The sequence below is a fragment of the Juglans regia genome, chromosome 16 (genome assembly GCF_001411555.2).
Source record: "Juglans regia cultivar Chandler chromosome 16, Walnut 2.0, whole genome shotgun sequence".
In the NCBI taxonomy this organism is placed as follows: domain Eukaryota; kingdom Viridiplantae; phylum Streptophyta; class Magnoliopsida; order Fagales; family Juglandaceae; genus Juglans; species Juglans regia.
Genome location: NC_049916.1, coordinates 681,111 through 699,439, shown reverse-complemented (window position 1 = coordinate 699,439; position 18,329 = coordinate 681,111). Strand labels below are relative to the sequence as shown.

Genomic DNA, 18,329 nt, shown 5'->3' with positions numbered 1-18,329 from the left:
TTCTGGAAAACTTGAACCAAAATAATTAATAGGAGAGTTTCTTGGAGCTGAAGAAACACAGTTACATTTAATCAGGCCATAAAAATGGTGGTCTGGTCTGGTCTAGAGCTTCTCCCTCTGATCTTTGGACATTTTTGGGCAGGTACGGCCAGGCCAGATTCAATTTAGGTTTTTTCGTGGGAGCTAGCTGGGATCACTTTCTACAGAAAAGAGACTGGATTTATGAAGTATCACTTACACCCACACCGATATTGGGATTGCATGTGAATAATCTACCAAAAATATAAGATATATAATATATATAAGTACACGCAATTCAAACAAAACATGTATAATGTAATTTTATATAATTTGGCCGTGAAAAGTTATTGTTCTACTTTGATAATATATAGATATTGTCAAGTATCGTGAGAAATTGGATTTCATTATCGGATGCATTCATAAATTCAATGAGAATTGTACCATTATCTGGTCTTAATTAGGTTGATCATGTTCATTTATTTATTTATCTTTTACATATTGGATTGGAGAAGTGGAAAAGCTTGACTCACCAATGCAATGACACGGCAAAGCAGTTATGTAGATATAAATATAAAGGAAAAAAATAAATGGATAACTTGGGGACAAAGCTAGTCAGTCATATGGAGGATTGAAGACGACTCAGAATAGAACAGAGAAAAGGCGGCTAGACTTGAACTTCACCGGTATTAGCTGGTCCCAAATGGTCGAAAACACTAAAAAGACTAAAGTGAAAAAGGAAAGAAAGAAAGAGAAGGAGAAGGCAAAAGGCAAAGAGAATTGAAGAGAGTCAAGAAGCTTTACCAACCAAAGTATTTATTAATCGATAAAAAGTTTTCCAAGATTCCGCGGGAGGCTTTTGACGTCCATTAGTATGACATGCCATATATATATAGTTGAAGAGGGCAGGCCAGATCACATTGTGGAAGCGAGTCATCACTTGTCAAAAACCTTAGCCCGACGTTCAGTATTTACGTTTTGCTCTTCGTCCATATCTTCCACTATACATATCTTCTTCTGGGTTCTTAATTTTTTTAAAGTTCCGAAGCCTGAATCTTTTCTCCATTCTCATGATCATCAACGTAAATTCTTCTTGACTTTTATATATAGCATCTTGTAAATTCACATTCTTCAGGTTTGGCAGTTGCTGGATCTTTGGGTACCATTCTCAAAGCTGTTTTCTCGGAAATAGTCATCCAAGCTTTTTGAATATTTTTAAGGAAGTTTGTGACCGGATATTTTAAGGGGTCGTTAGAATTGGAGAAAATGGAGCAGAAGCACTTGTTGTTTTCGGCTTTGAGCGTTGGGGTGGGACTTGGGGTGGGGCTGGGCTTGAGTTCTGGACAGAGAGTGAGCAAATGGGTAGGCGGGAATGGGTCGCCGGACGAGATTTCAGCGGGGCAGATTGAGCAAGAGCTTCTGAGGCAGATGGTGGATGGAAAAGATAGCGAAGTCACATTTGATGACTTTCCTTATTACCTAAGGTAGTTGAAGAATTCATCAGATATGACAGTCTTTTATGTTTTAGTTTATTAGGTTCATATTGTGATTTGGGGACCTAAGAGCTGTGTAGAATGTCTGTGATGAAAATTTTTGCCCACGGATCTTTTACAACTTGACTTTTTAATATGATGATTGTCTGCTCTTGATATGACTTTTTAATTTGAAGTGCTGGTAGGGTTTTATTTTTTTTCCTTTTAATTAATATGGTTTTCTAATCTCTAGATAGTTTAGAATAATATATTGGTAATTAATTTTTATGATCTTGGCTCCTTGCCATTCCCGAGTTTCCTGAGTTTTTTTTTTTTTTTTTTTTTATTTGTTCGTTTATTTTATTTTGTGTTCAATTGATCTAATTTAATTTTTCAATAACCATAATTCATTTTTATTCTCTGAGTATCGAAATGAATCTAAAGAAGAGAAAGCTCAGATGACTAGAGGCAATAGTATTCTATAAACATGTATATAAGTACTTATTAACACTGCGCATTTTTGCCTCAATTGATTAATTGCAAAGTAGAATCGGTGGAAGCGGATGAGTTGTGATCTTCGTAGCTCAATTAGTTATTTTCTTCGTGTCCTAGTCATTCAGAATTTTGTAAAACGTTTGGACAAAACAGGGCATGTAATTTTTGGTAAGGAAACGGGGAGGAATGTGTAGGAAGAGGAAAGAGAAATAGGAAAGAGTCGATCTTTCTGGCTTTTAAACATCCCTGAAGAAACCTGTAATAATTGAGTCTGAAAGTCGAGATGAAGCAAGATGCTAATGTGCGACTAAGTGAGTGAGAGATGGGCAGGCAGCCTTGCTGTGAACATGAGTGCTAAGCCACATTCCTTTTCTGGGCCTATATGGTCTGACGTCAGTTACAGACCTGTTTAGATTATAGAGTGTCTACAGTATAATATTTGATTCCTGAATGATTAAACTTTGTGCTGTATTTTCCTCTTCTCATATCCCTGTTTTGATAATGCCATGACAGCGAGAGAACTCAGGTGTTATTGACAAGTGCTGCATATGTTCATTTGAACCACACAGACCTTTCCAAGCATACCCGGAACCTTTCACCTGCAAGCAGGGCTATTTTGCTCTCAGGAGCTGCCGGTATGTAATTGGAAATTTTACCTAACTTTGCACTAAAATATTTATGTTTTGAAGTTCGCTTTTAACCTAATTGGTTGTATTTTAAATTTTCTGAAGAACTCTACCAGCAAATGCTCGCTAAGGCTTTAGCACATTACTTTAAGTCAAAGTTGCTGCTGCTTGATGTCAATGACTTTTCTCTGAAGGTAACATTTTATGGTTCTAATCTTCCTTACCTTCAAGTCGTGATGCTGTGATACTTATATTTTTCCTGTTCACCTTTCCACAGATGCAGAGCAAATATGGTTGTGCTAAAAAAGAATCTGTAAGCCTTCTCTGCTTTAAATATTAGAATAGAGCCTTCTCTGGTTGAATTGTGTCTTTCGATTCTTGAATGGATGTGTCAAAGATATGAAGTAAATGAAGGTTTACCATGAATTCCAATTTAGGGGTTCCTACTTAATGTCACTCATTTCTGCACTGCAGTTGATGTATTCTTTACTGCTCTGTATTATTATATTCTTAGTTTAAAGGGGAAATTCAACCAATTAGTTCTAACTGGAATTTTTCCTTGTTCATTGGCTTTTTTTGTAGTCGCTCGAGAGGTCCATTTCAGAAGTAACATTGGAGCGAATGTCCAGTTTGTTTGGTTCCTTTTCAATCCTTCCTTCAAAGGGGGAAACTAAAGGTATGAAAAAGAAGCTAAGCTCTTTATTTATTTATAATCGATACATTGTTGTTCGCAGGGTGAAGTAAAGTTCCATCTATTAAAATTTTTTTTTATTTCCTAATGGTTTGTCTCCTACATATATAATCCTTATCCTGACATAACTATTCTTCTGTGGAGTTGTATCAATTATGATGCCTGAGACTAACTGAGAATTCTCATACAGGTACATTGTATCAGCAAAGCAGTGCTATGGATATGAAATCAAGGTACTCTTTATCCCTTATGCCAGCCCATAATATTACCAACCCAACTTCCTGGGATATATGGTTCTGTTGAGTTTAGTCGGTCGCTTTGACTATTGGTTCACAATCCAAAGTAGGTAACACGTCAGGTTTCTCTTCTAAGCAAGTGCTTTCATCTTTCTGCAGAGATGTTGAAGGGTCTTCTAATCCTTCAAAACATAGGAGGAATTCCTCTGCTATGTCGGATATTAGTAGCATCAGTTCTCAGTGTGCTACAACAAATCCAGGTAATACATCAGCCTATTTCTTTCTTCTATTTTTCCTTACCGAAAACTAAAAAAATACTGGCAAAACGCATTCATCAGTTTATTGGATTATGATATTTTGCAATATGTTTATCAAGAAATGACTGAATTGTTAGTTCATAAAGCAAGTTGGTACTGAATGACTTCCACGTTCTTTAGCAGACAGTATTTATCTAGTTGCTGTAATACCTAAAATTAGTTTTATTGCAAGTTGCCTAATTGTAGAATTTTTTCAAGTTCATTTCAGAATTGAACAAAACATGCCTTTCTCCTTCTAATGTTGAGGTGGAAGTGAGTATTTTGCATTCTCTATACCACTTCCTTGTGGGACACAAAGGGTTGGATTCAACTTTGTAGCGGGCCTAGTGGAGATTCTTGTCTAAAACACAAATTAGATAAATGAAATTAGGCAGCTGTGCAGAAGGAAAAGAGGCTCTGTTTTATATCTTAACTTAATGTATCACTCAGTTTTCAAATTGATGGATTTTAAGATATTTTAATTTCTTTCAGCCATTGTGGTTTTTATTTCAGTAGGCATAAGCACTGGGAAGTAGAGAGGACAATTTTCCTTATCTTGCCCGTTCTAGCTGTAGACCAATCCTTGCGAATATTTTCTTTTTCTAACTGAAGTTTCCGAGCAAGTTGCTAGTATTTTGGGTTGAATAAGTACCTAATCTGTCAAGTTTATGGGTTTGATTTTCTCATAGTGCATCAAAAAATTGAATCCCAAGTGCATGTGAGCACAATTTCCATTAAGGTTATTAAATATCTTGGTAGAACTGTGTCTGCAGTCCGCTCTTTAAAATTTCAACAGCAGATTAGACATTAGTATGAGCTTTTAAGGTGCCATAAATTACTGCACCTAGATTCTTTCAAGTACAGTCCTTTTGTGATTTTGAATTTGATCAAACTGCTAAATGGTTTAGTTTATGGCTCCCTGTCCTTGCAAAAAGATAATTCACTGCTTAGTGAAAGCTGAAAATCATTAGCAAGCATCCATAATGCCCTTTACAAGGATACTTTTCTTGACTTTGAGACTAGTACAACTTGATCACAGATTTTAGAATCCATTTTCTTATTACAATGAATGCTCCACCTGGAACATCCTTTCCCTTTTACTTCATGCAGCAAATTTCTGGCTTCTTGAATATATGGTTGTCAGTCAGTTACATTTCATATGTAGGAGACTGATTATCATTATACTTGCTGCTTATTTGGGATTCGTTTGCTTTTCAGCTCCACTCAAGCACATGAGCAGCTGGTGCTTTGATGAGAAGCTTTTCCTAGAGTCACTTTACAAGGTAATGTCATCATGGATAAGCTGCTTGAAAATCAAATTTCTTTTTAGTCATGTATGTTGTCCAAATGATATTTACAGTCAATGTAGATAATAAATACTAGCTAATACTGGAGTTGGAGTCCCAACTGCAGGCTTATGGTAGTCTCTCTCTCTCTCTCTCTCTCTCTGTGTTTGTGTGTGTGTATTTTATAATTTTGAGTTTTGTAGTAACATTCCTGTTTTTTTTTTTTTTTTTTTCTAATTATAACTTTTTCCTATGAACCTACTAGGTAGTTACATGCATATTACCTGATTATGTAGCTTTAACATATCTAACCTAACAAGAAGGAATGTCATTTTTCTTACAGGTGTTGGTCTCAATATCAGAAACTGGTTCCGTTATTTTATACCTCAGGGACATTGAACAGCTTCTCCTCCAATCACAAAGATTATACAATTTGTTCAACAAAATGTTAAAGAAACTCTCGGGTTCTGTGCTGATACTTGGTTCCCGAATGTTGGACCCAAAAGATGATTGCAGCGGAGTGGATGAGAGGCTCTCATTTTTATTCCCATACAATATTGAGATCACACCCCCTGAAGATGAGACTCATCTTGTCAGCTGGAAAACCCAACTGGAACATGACATGAGGATGATCCAGTTTCAAGATAACAAAAACCACATTGCTCAGGTCCTGGCAGCAAATGATCTTGAATGTGATGATTTGGGTTCAATCTGCCATGCTGACACAATGGTTCTCGGTAGCTACATAGAAGAAATTGTGGTATCAGCAATATCTTATCATTTGATGAATAACAAAGATCCAGATTATCGAAATGGAAAGCTTGTTATATCATCTAAAAGGTAATTGTTTGCTCCTTTGTGTACCCATGATTTACTAATGAGCTCTTGTTATAATAAATCAACATCCAAGTACTAATCTAGTTCTGGAAACAGCTTGTCCCATGGACTGAGTATATTCCAGGAAGGCAAAAGTGGTGGGAAAGATACTCTCAAAGTTGAGAATAATGTTGAATCTTCAGAGGTTCATTTTGCATCTCAATGTTATTTTACTTTTAACATTTTAAGCATGATGGAACTACTGTTACAGTGTTCGCCTGATTTAATCTGTTATATCCTTCCTCAACTGTAGGAAACTGAAGTGGAACAGGGAGTTAGCCCAAAGATTGACTCAAAGTCTGAAATTCCTACGCCTGAGAATGAAAGTGAGACGGAGAAATCTGTCCCTGTGATGAAGAAAGATGGAGAGAATTCACCACCTTCAAAGCATGTAAGTTCAAGTTCTTCAATACTTGAAATTGAAAATGGAATTGAGTGAGATAGAAATTGTTTTACACACGAAGTAATCTGTCCCTTCGATTGTGTAATCCATGTGCATTATCTGATTAGTCTATTTCATTCCTTCATGTATGCAAACAATTAACCTTTTTATATTTCCCAACTAAATTATTGAATGCATCATAAATGATATGCATGGAAGTTTTTGGAAGAAGATTACATCCTTCCAAAAGAAAATGAATTCTCTCTCTCTCGCTCTCACACACACATACAAACATGCATACACATATTTGTGTTAATTCATTAGCAAATGGAGAAAACTTGAAACAAGAATATATCTTTTGAGTTAATATATATGTTTGGTATCTGAATATCATGGTCGTTCTGTGTCTAATATATTGGACAATATTTCTATTTTATATTTTGTTACCATTATACCATGTATTTTGTGCATATAAACTACCTTTCAAAAATATAAATACCTTGTAAATTGTTTTTTATTAGTAAAATAGCCGGAAAAATGATCTTGGTTTTATTCCCTACCTTAAGAGTATTTTGATCGTTATGATTGTTGATCTCAAACCATGAGTTTATGGCAATGGTTTTTTGAAATCCTGGACTTACAGATGCATTGTGTTTGCCATATTTTTTGTACTTTTTATTTTGTTCTTCACTTTTGTTCTTACTATCAAGGTCTCATGATGCTCCATACAGGAAGTTCCTCCTGACAATGAGTTTGAGAAGCGTATAAGGCAAGAGGTTATCCCTGCCAATGAGATTGGAGTGACGTTTGCAGATATCGGTGCCTTAGATGAGATCAAAGAATCACTTCAGGAGTTGGTCATGCTCCCTCTTCGAAGACCAGACCTTTTCAAAGGAGGCCTTCTCAAACCTTGCAGAGGTATATTGCTTTTTGGGCCTCCTGGTACTGGGAAAACAATGCTGGCAAAAGCTATTGCTAATGAAGCGGGAGCAAGTTTCATCAATGTCTCAATGTCAACTATCACTTCAAAATGGTTTGGGGAGGATGAAAAGAATGTTCGAGCTCTGTTCACACTTGCAGCAAAGGTATCCCCTACAATTGTTTTCATAGATGAGGTAGATAGCATGCTTGGGCAGCGGAGTAGATCTGGAGAGCATGAGGCCATGCGTAAGATTAAGAATGAGTTCATGATGCACTGGGATGGGCTGTTGACAAAACCTGGTGAACGGATCCTTGTTCTTGCTGCGACCAACAGGCCGTTTGACCTTGATGAAGCAATTATTAGGCGGTTTGAGCGAAGGTATAACTGAACTGCGTATTTGTCTTACCATTTGGCATATTTCAACTTAGTTATTTTTTTCCCTGCATGTTATTGCTCCACTTGCATCCTTCTTGGGTTTTCCCAATACCTTTATTTGTCAACTGGCATTTTATTACTCCAGAAAACGCATTCCGTCTCCATTATCTTGTCCATCTTTTAAGCAAGGTGATCATCACCCAAAGCAAAAACCTCTTCATCACTCATAAAAATAATATCAGCATAAATTAGTGTTCTTCTCAAACTTGGACCCATATGCTATATTGTTGAACCTATTGTAAGCCTCGTAAGTGTATTAAATCGCTCCATGCCAATGTTTGTGGCACTATCACTTGATCCTGGTTTCCACTTTTGGTGTCCTGGAAAAATGATCTTTAACTGCCAAGATTTCCCAAAGTATCTTTACGTCATACTTATTGAGGAAGCATTTCAAGGATTGATTGCTGACTAATAAAATTTTTGATGAACTTTATGTTCACTAATTCTTAATCTTTCCAATGCCGAGCAGAATTATGGTTGGTCTTCCAACCACTGAGAGCAGGGAAATGATCCTGCGAACTCTTCTGGCAAAAGAGAAGGTTGAAAATCTAGACTTTAAGGAGTTGGCAGCCATGACAGAAGGATACAGTGGAAGTGATCTAAAGGTTTGTTTTCTGGTGGTATTAATAAACTATAACTTAATTGGCTGTTATAGGCTCATGACATATACTTCTGGATACAGAATTTGTGCGTAACAGCAGCCTATCGACCTGTTAGAGAGTTGATACAACAGGAGAGATTGAAGGATATGGTAACTTCATATAATCTTTCCTCTTTCCTGACATTCTTCCGAATCTTCACCACAATTCTTAACGAATCCAATCATTTTTAACAGAAGCATAAAGATGCAGAAGGCAAGACCTCAGAAGGTACTTCAGAGACAAAAGAAGAAGATGAAGAGGACCATATAATTACCTTGAGGCCTTTGAACATGGAAGATATGAGGCAGGCAAAGAATCAGGTGGAGTTGCTTGAATTTCCTTTTGATATTTAACTGCTTCAGCCTTCCGATAACTTCTATCTTGTACTACTACACTTCAGCAGCTTGTCTTCTAATATTGAAGCTCATTTTATATTTCTATATAAAAACAAAAACATAACCGGGGGGGAATTTTCGGGTCACTCTGGTGCAGTAGTAAAACCCTCGGATAGTGTACTTTAAGTGCTGTGGAGGGTAGGACTAAAAGATAAAGTCTTTTAATATCGCTACTTTTGACTTTTCCTCAATTTGCCAATAGTGCCTTTTGTTCTTAATCATCACTGAACTCTCTGCTATCTTCTGTTTACTGGGTATCTACAACCTTCTCAGGAATGAACTTCTCTCTATAGCTATTTAAGATGCCAAAATGTAGGCTAGATTGAGAATCATAATCTTGTGATTGATCTTGTTTTAGTGCTACTTTTTCTATTGGAGATGGCCCTTTTTCTTCTTCATTTTAATAGCTAAAATTTTTGAAGGATCTAACTCGGGCTCATGTTGACAATTTTTGAAGTACGGCATAATCATACAGATGAAACTTTCATAATCCTGTGTTCCAACAGAATTCTATCAGTTTTCCAATATTTGTGTGTTAATGCAATGCAGGTTGCTGCAAGTTTTGCTTCAGAGGGATCCATTATGAGTGAGCTGAAGCAGTGGAACGACCTGAATGGGGAAGGAGGTTCCAGGAAGAAGCAACAACTTACTTACTTTCTATAGATTTTGGAAAGCAGGTGCCCATATGCTCATCAGCGCCATTCTTGGTGAAAGGATGTACAAGTTAGGGGAAAGCTGGAAAGCCCTTCGACTGAAGTTCAATATTGCATTGAACACAAGCTCTAAATTCCCAAGAAAGATATGCTGAACATTCCATGAAAGTTTATTTCAAGGTGCAATGTCATATTATTTGTACATCAAGTTTAAGAGAGGATTCTAGGCATCTGTTAGGTCATTCTATAGAAGTATTTGGCACCGGTCTTTGGGATTTGAATCATATTCTGTGAATGTTTGGTATTTGGAAATTCATATAGATTCAGGGGAAGTGAGAAGAACTTGTATTGAGTTTGTTTTATATATGTTTCTCTGTAAACTTTGATAGTATAGCAAGTCTTGGAGTTTGCCATGAAATTGTGTGATGATGTCTCGTTACACCGAATGAGAGCCAACTTTGCAGTATAATGTGAATTGGACATAATTAAGCATGCTTCAGGCAAACATGTTGGTGAGGATACAATTTCGAGCAATCCCCTAATATCTATATCTATTCAAAGTAAACGCTCATATGTGTACAAAGCTATTTTGTGCTGAAGAGCTTCAGTATATTTGGTTCTAGAGAGCAGCTACGTGGTTAAGCCCAAGAAAAAAATCTCTATTAAACGATTTCAAGCCAATGTGGTGCCACTTCATGATAATATAGGGAAGAAGAGAATTTGTATTAACTGGAGACAAATATTACTAGGCTAAGTTACAATTTACAATAAGCTAAGCTGTATATATATACACACTTCACAGAGAAGCTACATAAGAACAGGATCCCTTGGTTGCAGATATTACAATTGAATTGTTGATATGTCAGCTAATATGAGGTGAGTAGCTGATGATTAGGTCTTTCTTTGTTGGTGACCATTACAGCTTCAGAGGCAGAGCTGTTGTTCAGGATAGACTTACCTTGTATGGAAGTGTGAGGCATTGGAGCAACATGATCAGGGAGGGGCTTGACAATGATGATTGCTAGAGTTCATTCTTCAAGAGAGGGGCTTGACAATATCTCTCCATGGGAAAAATGGCAGAGTATCTACAACCTTTCCCACAGGCATAGAGAGATATTGCAATTACATTAATATATGAGAAATGTTAAAAAAAAATTGAAAAGATTATAAATTTAACGACAATATGAGAAAATATTTCAAATGAATAAAGAAAAAAAAAAGAATGTTTAAATGATACAAAGAAGGAAAAAAAAAATTTGACGTTCAGTGTATTAGAAAAGTCCTTATCTACAAAAAATATTTTTTGATTAATTATTTTAGATGAAAATTTAGATAAGCCACGCTTTAGAAATCTATATATTTTAATGCGAATGATTGATCATGTTCTTCTAACCTCTCTCAAACCCCCCGCGTCGTTTTCCGGCAAAGTAGCGAACTCTCTTACCCTGCCTTTGAACTCCCACGTCATAGTATTTGATCCTGCTCCTGCTTTGTCCCCAAATATGTCAAACCCATTACAGAGGTACCAAAAACTGCGCTTGAAGGAGTCTCTGCCAAGAATCTACCGATACCCAATAGCCTGCAAGGAGCTCTGCTTCATTCTTAGAAGCGCTTACAACAAACTACCCAAAAATTTGCAATCCCTTATTTTCCAGGATACCCTCACCGCCTTTCATCTCCTTCCTCAGTAAGTACTTCTCGTCAGTCCCATTCTCAATTTTGCATAAATAATGTGATTTTTATTGGTTCACCTCCAATTTTCATATTACATGTATATTTTGTTGGTTCTTGCGTTGATATCTTACACGAAAAACATTTTCCCATTTGATTTTTGTGATCGGCTTTAGTTAAATGAAAAATATGTGAGCAGATTAGTGTTGGTTACGCGATTCGAATTCCGGATATATTTTTTGGTAAAAACTTGAGACATAAGTTTGGAATAGGTTGGATATGCACAAATCCTCTGAAAATTTTACTGAAAATGGGGCAATTTAGACTTTTTTAAATCACCTGACATTTGATAAGAAGACAGCTTGACAATTTAAAAAATGGAAATTTTCAAAAATTTTGAATGTATAAATTCATGAGATTTTACAGTTTGTTAAAGAATTATCTTTTGAATGTACAAATTCATGAGATTTTACAGTTTGTTAAAGAATTATCTTATGTAGCATCTATGTTGGACGTAGAGTATTTTTTTCCATTTAGTATGTTGATTTAGTGGAAGTGCCCACTTACCTCTTTAGCTATGTTGCCCAATTATGCGTCTAGCTATGGTGGCTCAATAGCTTTGTTGTTGCTTTTATGAGGTGGCAAAATCAAGCAAATAATTGATACATGATACATCGGTGCCATGTAAATCATGTTTTGTGAGAGGATATTGTGCTGAAATGCTTTTGCGGTTTACCAATTATTATGTGAAATTCAGTGGTTCAGGTCCCAAATACATCTAGAGGGGGATGAATAGGTGTGTTCTAAATTTACTGGACAATTTAAATTAACAATCAAATTAATCGATCAGAGCACGACAGACAATCAACACATCAATTTTGGTAATGAAGTGGAAACTAATTTGAGTCTTCATAATCTGTAACCACTTTGGGGTCACTATCTAAAATCCACTATAGAATTTAAGTTTGTTACAACCAATTTAGAAACATTTACAAGACCCTTGAAGTAACTAAATCTAGCTTGTAACACCACGAGTGACCCACTCAATCTTTACACCATGGCAACTCTAGACCTCTACCCTTTTTATAGCTTCTCCACGAGTACCAACTTGATCTCTATACCCTGGAAGCTCTAAAAGCACTTCCAGCTAATGAAAACAATCAAGTGTCAACACAAAGTGAAGGAGGTCTGTGTATCTAGAGAGAATGTATCATGATGGTACAATTGATGTCTGAAGGTTCTCTCTCAAGAATCTGATGGTAAAAATAGTAGTCGTGGCCTTTCACTTAATTGAGTCATGCAAAATAAAGTATATATACATAGGGATAATGTGGAGGCAATTAGGGAGTCCAAAATGGACTTAACTTGCTGAACCCGCAACAGTTCGCTTGAGCCAATGTCGCTCGCGCATTGAGCGAACTCACCGTGTAGAAGTCATTCGAGTAAGTGTCGTTCAATGCGTCATGCGAACTCTTTGTCTGATTTTTTGCTCGAGCGTAAAGTCAATTGCGAGTCGAACAAATTCTCTATTGAGTTTCGCTCAAGCCACTGATGAGATGATAGTCGAGAAAACTTCCTGTGTGAAGTTCGATAGAGAATATGTCAAGCAAAGTCACTGTCTGGCCTTTTCCTTCACGTTTTCTTGAAGCAATTTTCCTTGTGACTTGAACAGGAAAATTACAACTCACATAGAATAGGTTTTGTCACAATGATATGCCAAAATATAATATTATATCAACATTATGGTTTTCTTGATATAGTAGATGACTTCCTTTTCCGCCTAGAGACATCTATAGATTTTTCTTCAAAGATCTAGGGAGGTTCAATAAACTATAGGAAAGCTTTACACCATCAAACTTTCAAGATCTTGTACTTTGCACCAAAAACTATCAAAGTTGACATGTTGTACCCTCAAACTACCAAAAACTTACTTTTTGCACTCTCATCCAATTATGACGATTAAGAGAAGAGAAGAAGGTAACGTGGCACAATCATAACGTCTGGATCTTAATGCAGGGTGTAAACTTTCCCTTTTTTGGTAGTTTGAGGCAATGTGTTAGTTTTGGTAAGTTGAGGTGCAAAAACCCAGTAGTTTAAGGGTGCAAAGGTGCAAAAACCCAGTAGTTTAAGGGTGCAAAGTGTATTTATCCCATGAACTATGAAACTTCCATGAGCAGTTAGTATTTTATAAGCGAATCTGTGTTACTGAAGTTTACATAAGAAAATCATTCAAACTTTTTGAGTATTAGTACTTTTAGCAATGTAATCTGATTATCTAATGTTAAACTTGGCTGATATGGGCTGATGGTAGGACTGAGCACTCTTATATCCTTAAGACTTCTTAGCAAACCTGATGCCAGGTTATTCAACTTCAATATATCTTTTCATGTATATTCTAAAATGACTTAGGCTGTGAATATGTCAAATAATGGCATTAATCCATCGCATTGCTGTCCTACCTCATCAAGAGCTAATTTTTGTGACTATTGCTCTGGTAGTAGGTGAGAATGCTTGCCAGCATAATTAATTTTTTTTTTGGTGTCACTGTCATCATGGATCTCTTTTCTCACTGGTATTAGTCTTTTGTATGCTGGTTATATTAAGGATAAAGCTCCTAACATTATTTTATGGATCTTTTAACGCTAGAATGCAGACAAGTAAGGCTGTATCAGCAGCCCATCTTCTCCATCAGAGCGCAGAGGTTGCATTGCCAAAGCAAAAGAGGAATCTAGCCATCACAGAATTTAAGCAAGCGATGGTTGCTCATAAGAGACATTATAAAGCCCGACAAGAAGAAAAGGGTCATTTTTGTTTTAGAAAATGGTTTCACATAATTTAGCCAATCACAATTTCCCCGTTTGAAGGCAGAGAAGCTCATAGAGACTAATTATTTCTAATCTTCGTTTTAGGCTTTTAGCCACGTGCAAGGCCTCATAATTTTTTGTTTACTTCACATAATTTCAGGTTCTGCACAACTTCCACAAGATGTTCTAGTGCACATTTTCAGTTTTCTAGATATTCAGTCTTTGGTGTCAGTTGGACTGGTCTGCTGGTAAATTTTCTTGCTCTATGCTTGCGGTAATGTGTTTTCTACCCCACATATGAAAAACATGGATACAACTTGCATAATCAAACCATTTAACCATTCCCCGAATTCTGAGCACCATTATAATTATGCTTTGGTGTATTGGCCTCATAAATTGCTAACTTATGAGACTCCCTTGTATTAATTTCTGGTCTTTATGTGAAGGTCATGGAATTTGGCAGCAAGCGAGGACTATTTGTGGCAGTTGCAATATGCTTCAGTTTTTTGTAATTCTGATAAATGCTTGAAGCGGAAGGGGCATCAGAGTAGTAGACCAGATGAAGATCAAGAATATATACTTTTACAGGAGGACATGGCTACAAGAAGTGGTATTGACTGGAGAGAGGCCTTCAAAAGAGCCTATTTAGGTATATGGATCCAGATTCTTTTAAATCTTTTGTATGTTCTTTAGATGGATAAATTGCATTTGGATACGTGCGCCATTCTGATAGGTCTATGAATCATAAATATGAATAACATATATGTATATCACCATTTTTCTTTCCCATCACTTCAAAAGCTTCATGGTGAAATGGCGTATCCACAAAGATTTTGTCACTATCATTACTTTGCTAGTATACATGTTTTCAATCTGTTCTTGTAGTTTCCAGTCCTACAATGAGCTGTTTGCATTATAATTCATGGCCATGTAAAATTATATTAAATGCTAAAAGAAATGTAAAAACATTTCCCTGGACTCTATATAATATATAAGATGGAACTTCACCAAGACAGGGCAGGAAAACTCCCAAGTGTTGAGCATAAAATATAAAGGGCTAAATACACTTTTAATCCCCAAATTATCAAGTGTTTTACACTTTGCACCCCAAACTATAAAACTAATACATTGCACACACCAACTACCAAGAACTGGCAACTAAAATCCTCCGTAAGAAAGTGGACACTTACTAGAGTGAAAGATAGGGGACGTGGTGCAATCTTGACCGTCAGATCCTAGAAAAAGGGGCAATTTGATAATTGAAGATAGTTTGAGCCGCAATGTGTCCGTTTAGTAGTTTGTGGTGCAAAGTGTAAAATACCTAGTTTAGGGGTGAAAAGTGTAACCCAAATTTAAGAGAGAGCATGTACTGCAATACTAAGAAGGTATCTAGCTTGTATTTCAACAGTAGTTTAGGGGTGGTAAAAAGTGTATTTAACCCAAATTTAAGAGAGAACATGTACTGCAATACTAAGAAGGTATCTGGTTTGTATTTCAACAGTAGTTTAGGGGTGAAAGTTTATTTAACCCAAATATAAGAGATAACGTTCAGGTACTGCAATACTAAGAAGCTGTCCAGCTTGTATTTCAATATTTTTATTTTCAATCATTATGCAGTCCCGACTTATAAAGGAATCATTATCCTACTTCCCTGGCTATGATTATTTGCATTATCTTTAATGCAAATAGTTTCTTCTCCTTTTTTAATACCATGCTTGGGTTACAGGAAATGCATCGAAGAATCTAACATCTAATCGGGGATACTGTGGACATTGTGACACTATAGCTTGGATCAATAACATGAAATGCTCTGATGGAAATCACGGACTAAATTCCAAAAATCAGCAAATAAAGCCTACATCACCTCGCCAGGTACTTTCTGTGTGGAGCTTCTTTTTTTTGTCAAGTTTTCCCTTGTGGATCTTTTATACGATTTGGTGACTTTATCTCTGGTTGATGTTAGAAATCAAAAGAAATCATCTGTCCAGATTTTTATATATCACAATTCTAGAAGCCACTTTGGAGACTCTCAAAGTGTTCAGTTTACGATTGTATGATTGTAGTTGTTGACTAAAAGAGTTACCAGGCATTCCCTATCCAAGTTCAATCAAGTAATGGCATGACATCCATTATGAGAAATCTTTCTGTTAAGAGTGGACTGAAACCCAACTGCTAAAATCCCCCTATCCAAAATTACATCGCCTTTTCCTTCCCCTCACTCTATTAGTCGTGGGCTATACTTACTACCTCCACATCTCACTGTCAATGGATGAACTTCCATTCCATTTTTTTCCATTGTAATATACATGACGTATTTTACTGTCGCTACGTGGATTCTCTCCAGCATTGACTGGCATTCTCGAAAAATTGAACTTGATCAATGTGTACTCTCTTTTTTTCCAGGTTGCAGAGTATATTTTGGATGATTCTTTAAAATTCATATCTTCTTCAGATAGTGATAGTGATTCAGATGAAGGGCCAATTTCCAGGTTATGGGCCTATCCCAGACACATGAGCAGACTCCAACAGTAGCCTTCTCAGTGAAATGGCGATCCTTTCATTTTGTATTTTTTGACATGAATGTCTTAATGAAGATACTGTACAGAACTGATGCACAGGTTTCTAAATCTTCGGTATTGAATTAGCATGAGGAAGGGGACTCTTTGTTGGTGATTTCTCGTCAGAAATGGTTCAGATTATGATGAGCTACTTACTGTATTTGTACCGACTTATTTTATTAAAACTCTAAACTTTGAGTCATAAAAGGAAGTCTTTCAGACGGGAAGAAAATTAGAACTTGGTTTTTTTGTGGTTAGAAATCAATTCGAACATGTAATGGAATAGCGGATTTATTATTCAATTTATGGTGACCAGTTGGTTGTTAAATTCATCTGAGTTCAATTCAGTTTAATCTAGTTTTAAATTAAATTTAATATCCAAACACTCGACTCTCAAATTACTAAACTCATCTTAATTCAAAAAATCCAGGATACAAGCCTGTCTCAACACATTGAGGTACATTCTCCCGTATATAGATTGCATTTAGATGTTAAGTTAAGTTAAGTTCTTTATGAATAATAATGAATTGAAATGATAAAATTAGTTTTGTAGGTTCCACCTAAGATCAGTTTAAATGTATTTGGATGTTAATATGAATTTATATGTATTTATTATTCAATTTATGGTGAACTTATGGACTACACGAGATTTTAAAAAACAGTCCATGAATGTTAGTTTGGGTAGTGATAAGTATTGAGAAGAGTTATGAATAGTAATAGAAAAATAATAATAGAATATTAAATTGTAGTAAAAATTAATGAATAGTGATAAAAAAAAATAATAATAATAATAAAATAATAAATAATAATAAAATATTATGAAAATATATATATATTCTTAGTACCCAAACCTAGAGGAGATTCAGAAAGTTGTAGAGCTAAACTAACAAAAATGAGACATATAGAGAGACCCATTATATATGCAGTTGATAAACTTTGTGTTTAGAAGTACTTCTCGGTAATTTTGAGTGGGCTTAGATATTTGATCGTCTAGCCTCATCAAAATTAATTTGCTATAGCCTAAAATTTAAGACTAATCTCTCTTTCAGCCAAGGCCAATGAATGCTCTTTTAATTAATCTCTAAACAAATCTCACTATTTGTAACACTCTGTTCTCGGAGGTCTGAAAAGTTAGTTCTTGTAACCTAAATCTAACTTTCATAATATATTTAAAATACTCTAATATTCTCAAAAAGTACAAATCTATTTATTCAAACCAAAATATATATTCCTCTACCATCAAAAAATACCTCAACGAGATAACTTAAAAAAACTCCATAAATATTTACAAATATCTAGGATTCCAAATATCAAATAACATAAAATCATAAACCTATTAAATAAGACTCTCCAATAAACTTGTACCATCTAGCACTTATTCCTCTATGATCATCAAACATTACTCTTGACTTCCAACTGATGCATCAAAATTATTTGAAAAATATTGTGAAGATAAGAGGTGAGTTATCAACAACTCAGTAAGCAGAGAATATATACTAGTGTATCAACATGAGCATTTACATATATCAAAATGCAAAACAAAACATTTTCATTTTCAAGGTGCGGAAGCATAATATGTTATCAAAATATCAAAGCGAAAATTTAGAAATAATTTCATTCAAAAATATCATTTGGCATAGCATAAATGATCATCATCATCATTAGAACATCGTATCAAAACAGAGACCATGTATAACCCCCATGATAGGGTTGTGTATCTGCGGATAGCCAAGTAGAACATAAATCACTCTATCACCAAGATGTGCATTCAAAATAGAGACCACTACTATAACCCGTGACAGGGCCGTATCCACTATAATAACTCGTGGTTGGGCCGTATCCACTATTATTACCCATAGTTAGGCCGTATCC

At 35.7% G+C, this 18,329-nt stretch overlaps 2 protein-coding genes across 2 annotated transcripts; both read left to right on the top strand.

Moving 5' to 3' along the window:
* Nucleotides 1–831: 831 nt before the first annotated feature.
* LOC109004469 lies at nt 832–9,776 on the top strand. Its single transcript, XM_035686858.1, has 16 exons — nt 832–1,502; nt 2,499–2,620; nt 2,717–2,805; nt 2,889–2,924; nt 3,194–3,287; nt 3,493–3,535; nt 3,698–3,798; nt 5,053–5,117; nt 5,464–5,960; nt 6,054–6,141; nt 6,250–6,387; nt 7,110–7,678; nt 8,205–8,340; nt 8,418–8,486; nt 8,571–8,696; nt 9,321–9,776. Exons 1-16 carry the CDS (start codon nt 1,285–1,287, stop codon nt 9,432–9,434), a joined length of 2,505 nt encoding a protein of 834 aa, XP_035542751.1. The 5' UTR covers nt 832–1,284; the 3' UTR covers nt 9,435–9,776.
* A 1,000-nt stretch (nt 9,777–10,776) lies between these two features.
* On the top strand, nt 10,777–16,785 carry LOC109004453 (F-box protein At5g52880). The gene is made up of 6 exons (XM_035686857.1): nt 10,777–11,111; nt 13,742–13,896; nt 14,060–14,147; nt 14,346–14,548; nt 15,626–15,771; nt 16,303–16,785. Exons 1-6 carry the CDS (start codon nt 10,789–10,791, stop codon nt 16,429–16,431), a joined length of 1,044 nt encoding a protein of 347 aa, XP_035542750.1. The 5' UTR covers nt 10,777–10,788; the 3' UTR covers nt 16,432–16,785.
* Nucleotides 16,786–18,329: the final 1,544 nt, after the last annotated feature.

Excerpts from the sequence above, each read along its gene's own strand:
- LOC109004469 (XM_035686858.1), top strand. The coding sequence starts at position 1,285 with ATGGAGCAGAAGCACTTGTTGTTTTCGGCTTTGAGCGTTGGGGTGGGA. Across the intron at positions 5,118-5,463 it reads TCCTAGAGTCACTTTACAAG|GTGTTGGTCTCAATATCAGA; the intron begins GTAATGTCATCA and ends TTTTTCTTACAG. Across the intron at positions 8,697-9,320 it reads TGAGGCAGGCAAAGAATCAG|GTTGCTGCAAGTTTTGCTTC; the intron begins GTGGAGTTGCTT and ends AATGCAATGCAG.
- LOC109004453 (XM_035686857.1), top strand. The coding sequence starts at position 10,789 with ATGCGAATGATTGATCATGTTCTTCTAACCTCTCTCAAACCCCCCGCG. Across the intron at positions 11,112-13,741 it reads GCCTTTCATCTCCTTCCTCA|AATGCAGACAAGTAAGGCTG; the intron begins GTAAGTACTTCT and ends TTTTAACGCTAG. Across the intron at positions 13,897-14,059 it reads AGCCCGACAAGAAGAAAAGG|GTTCTGCACAACTTCCACAA; the intron begins GTCATTTTTGTT and ends ACATAATTTCAG.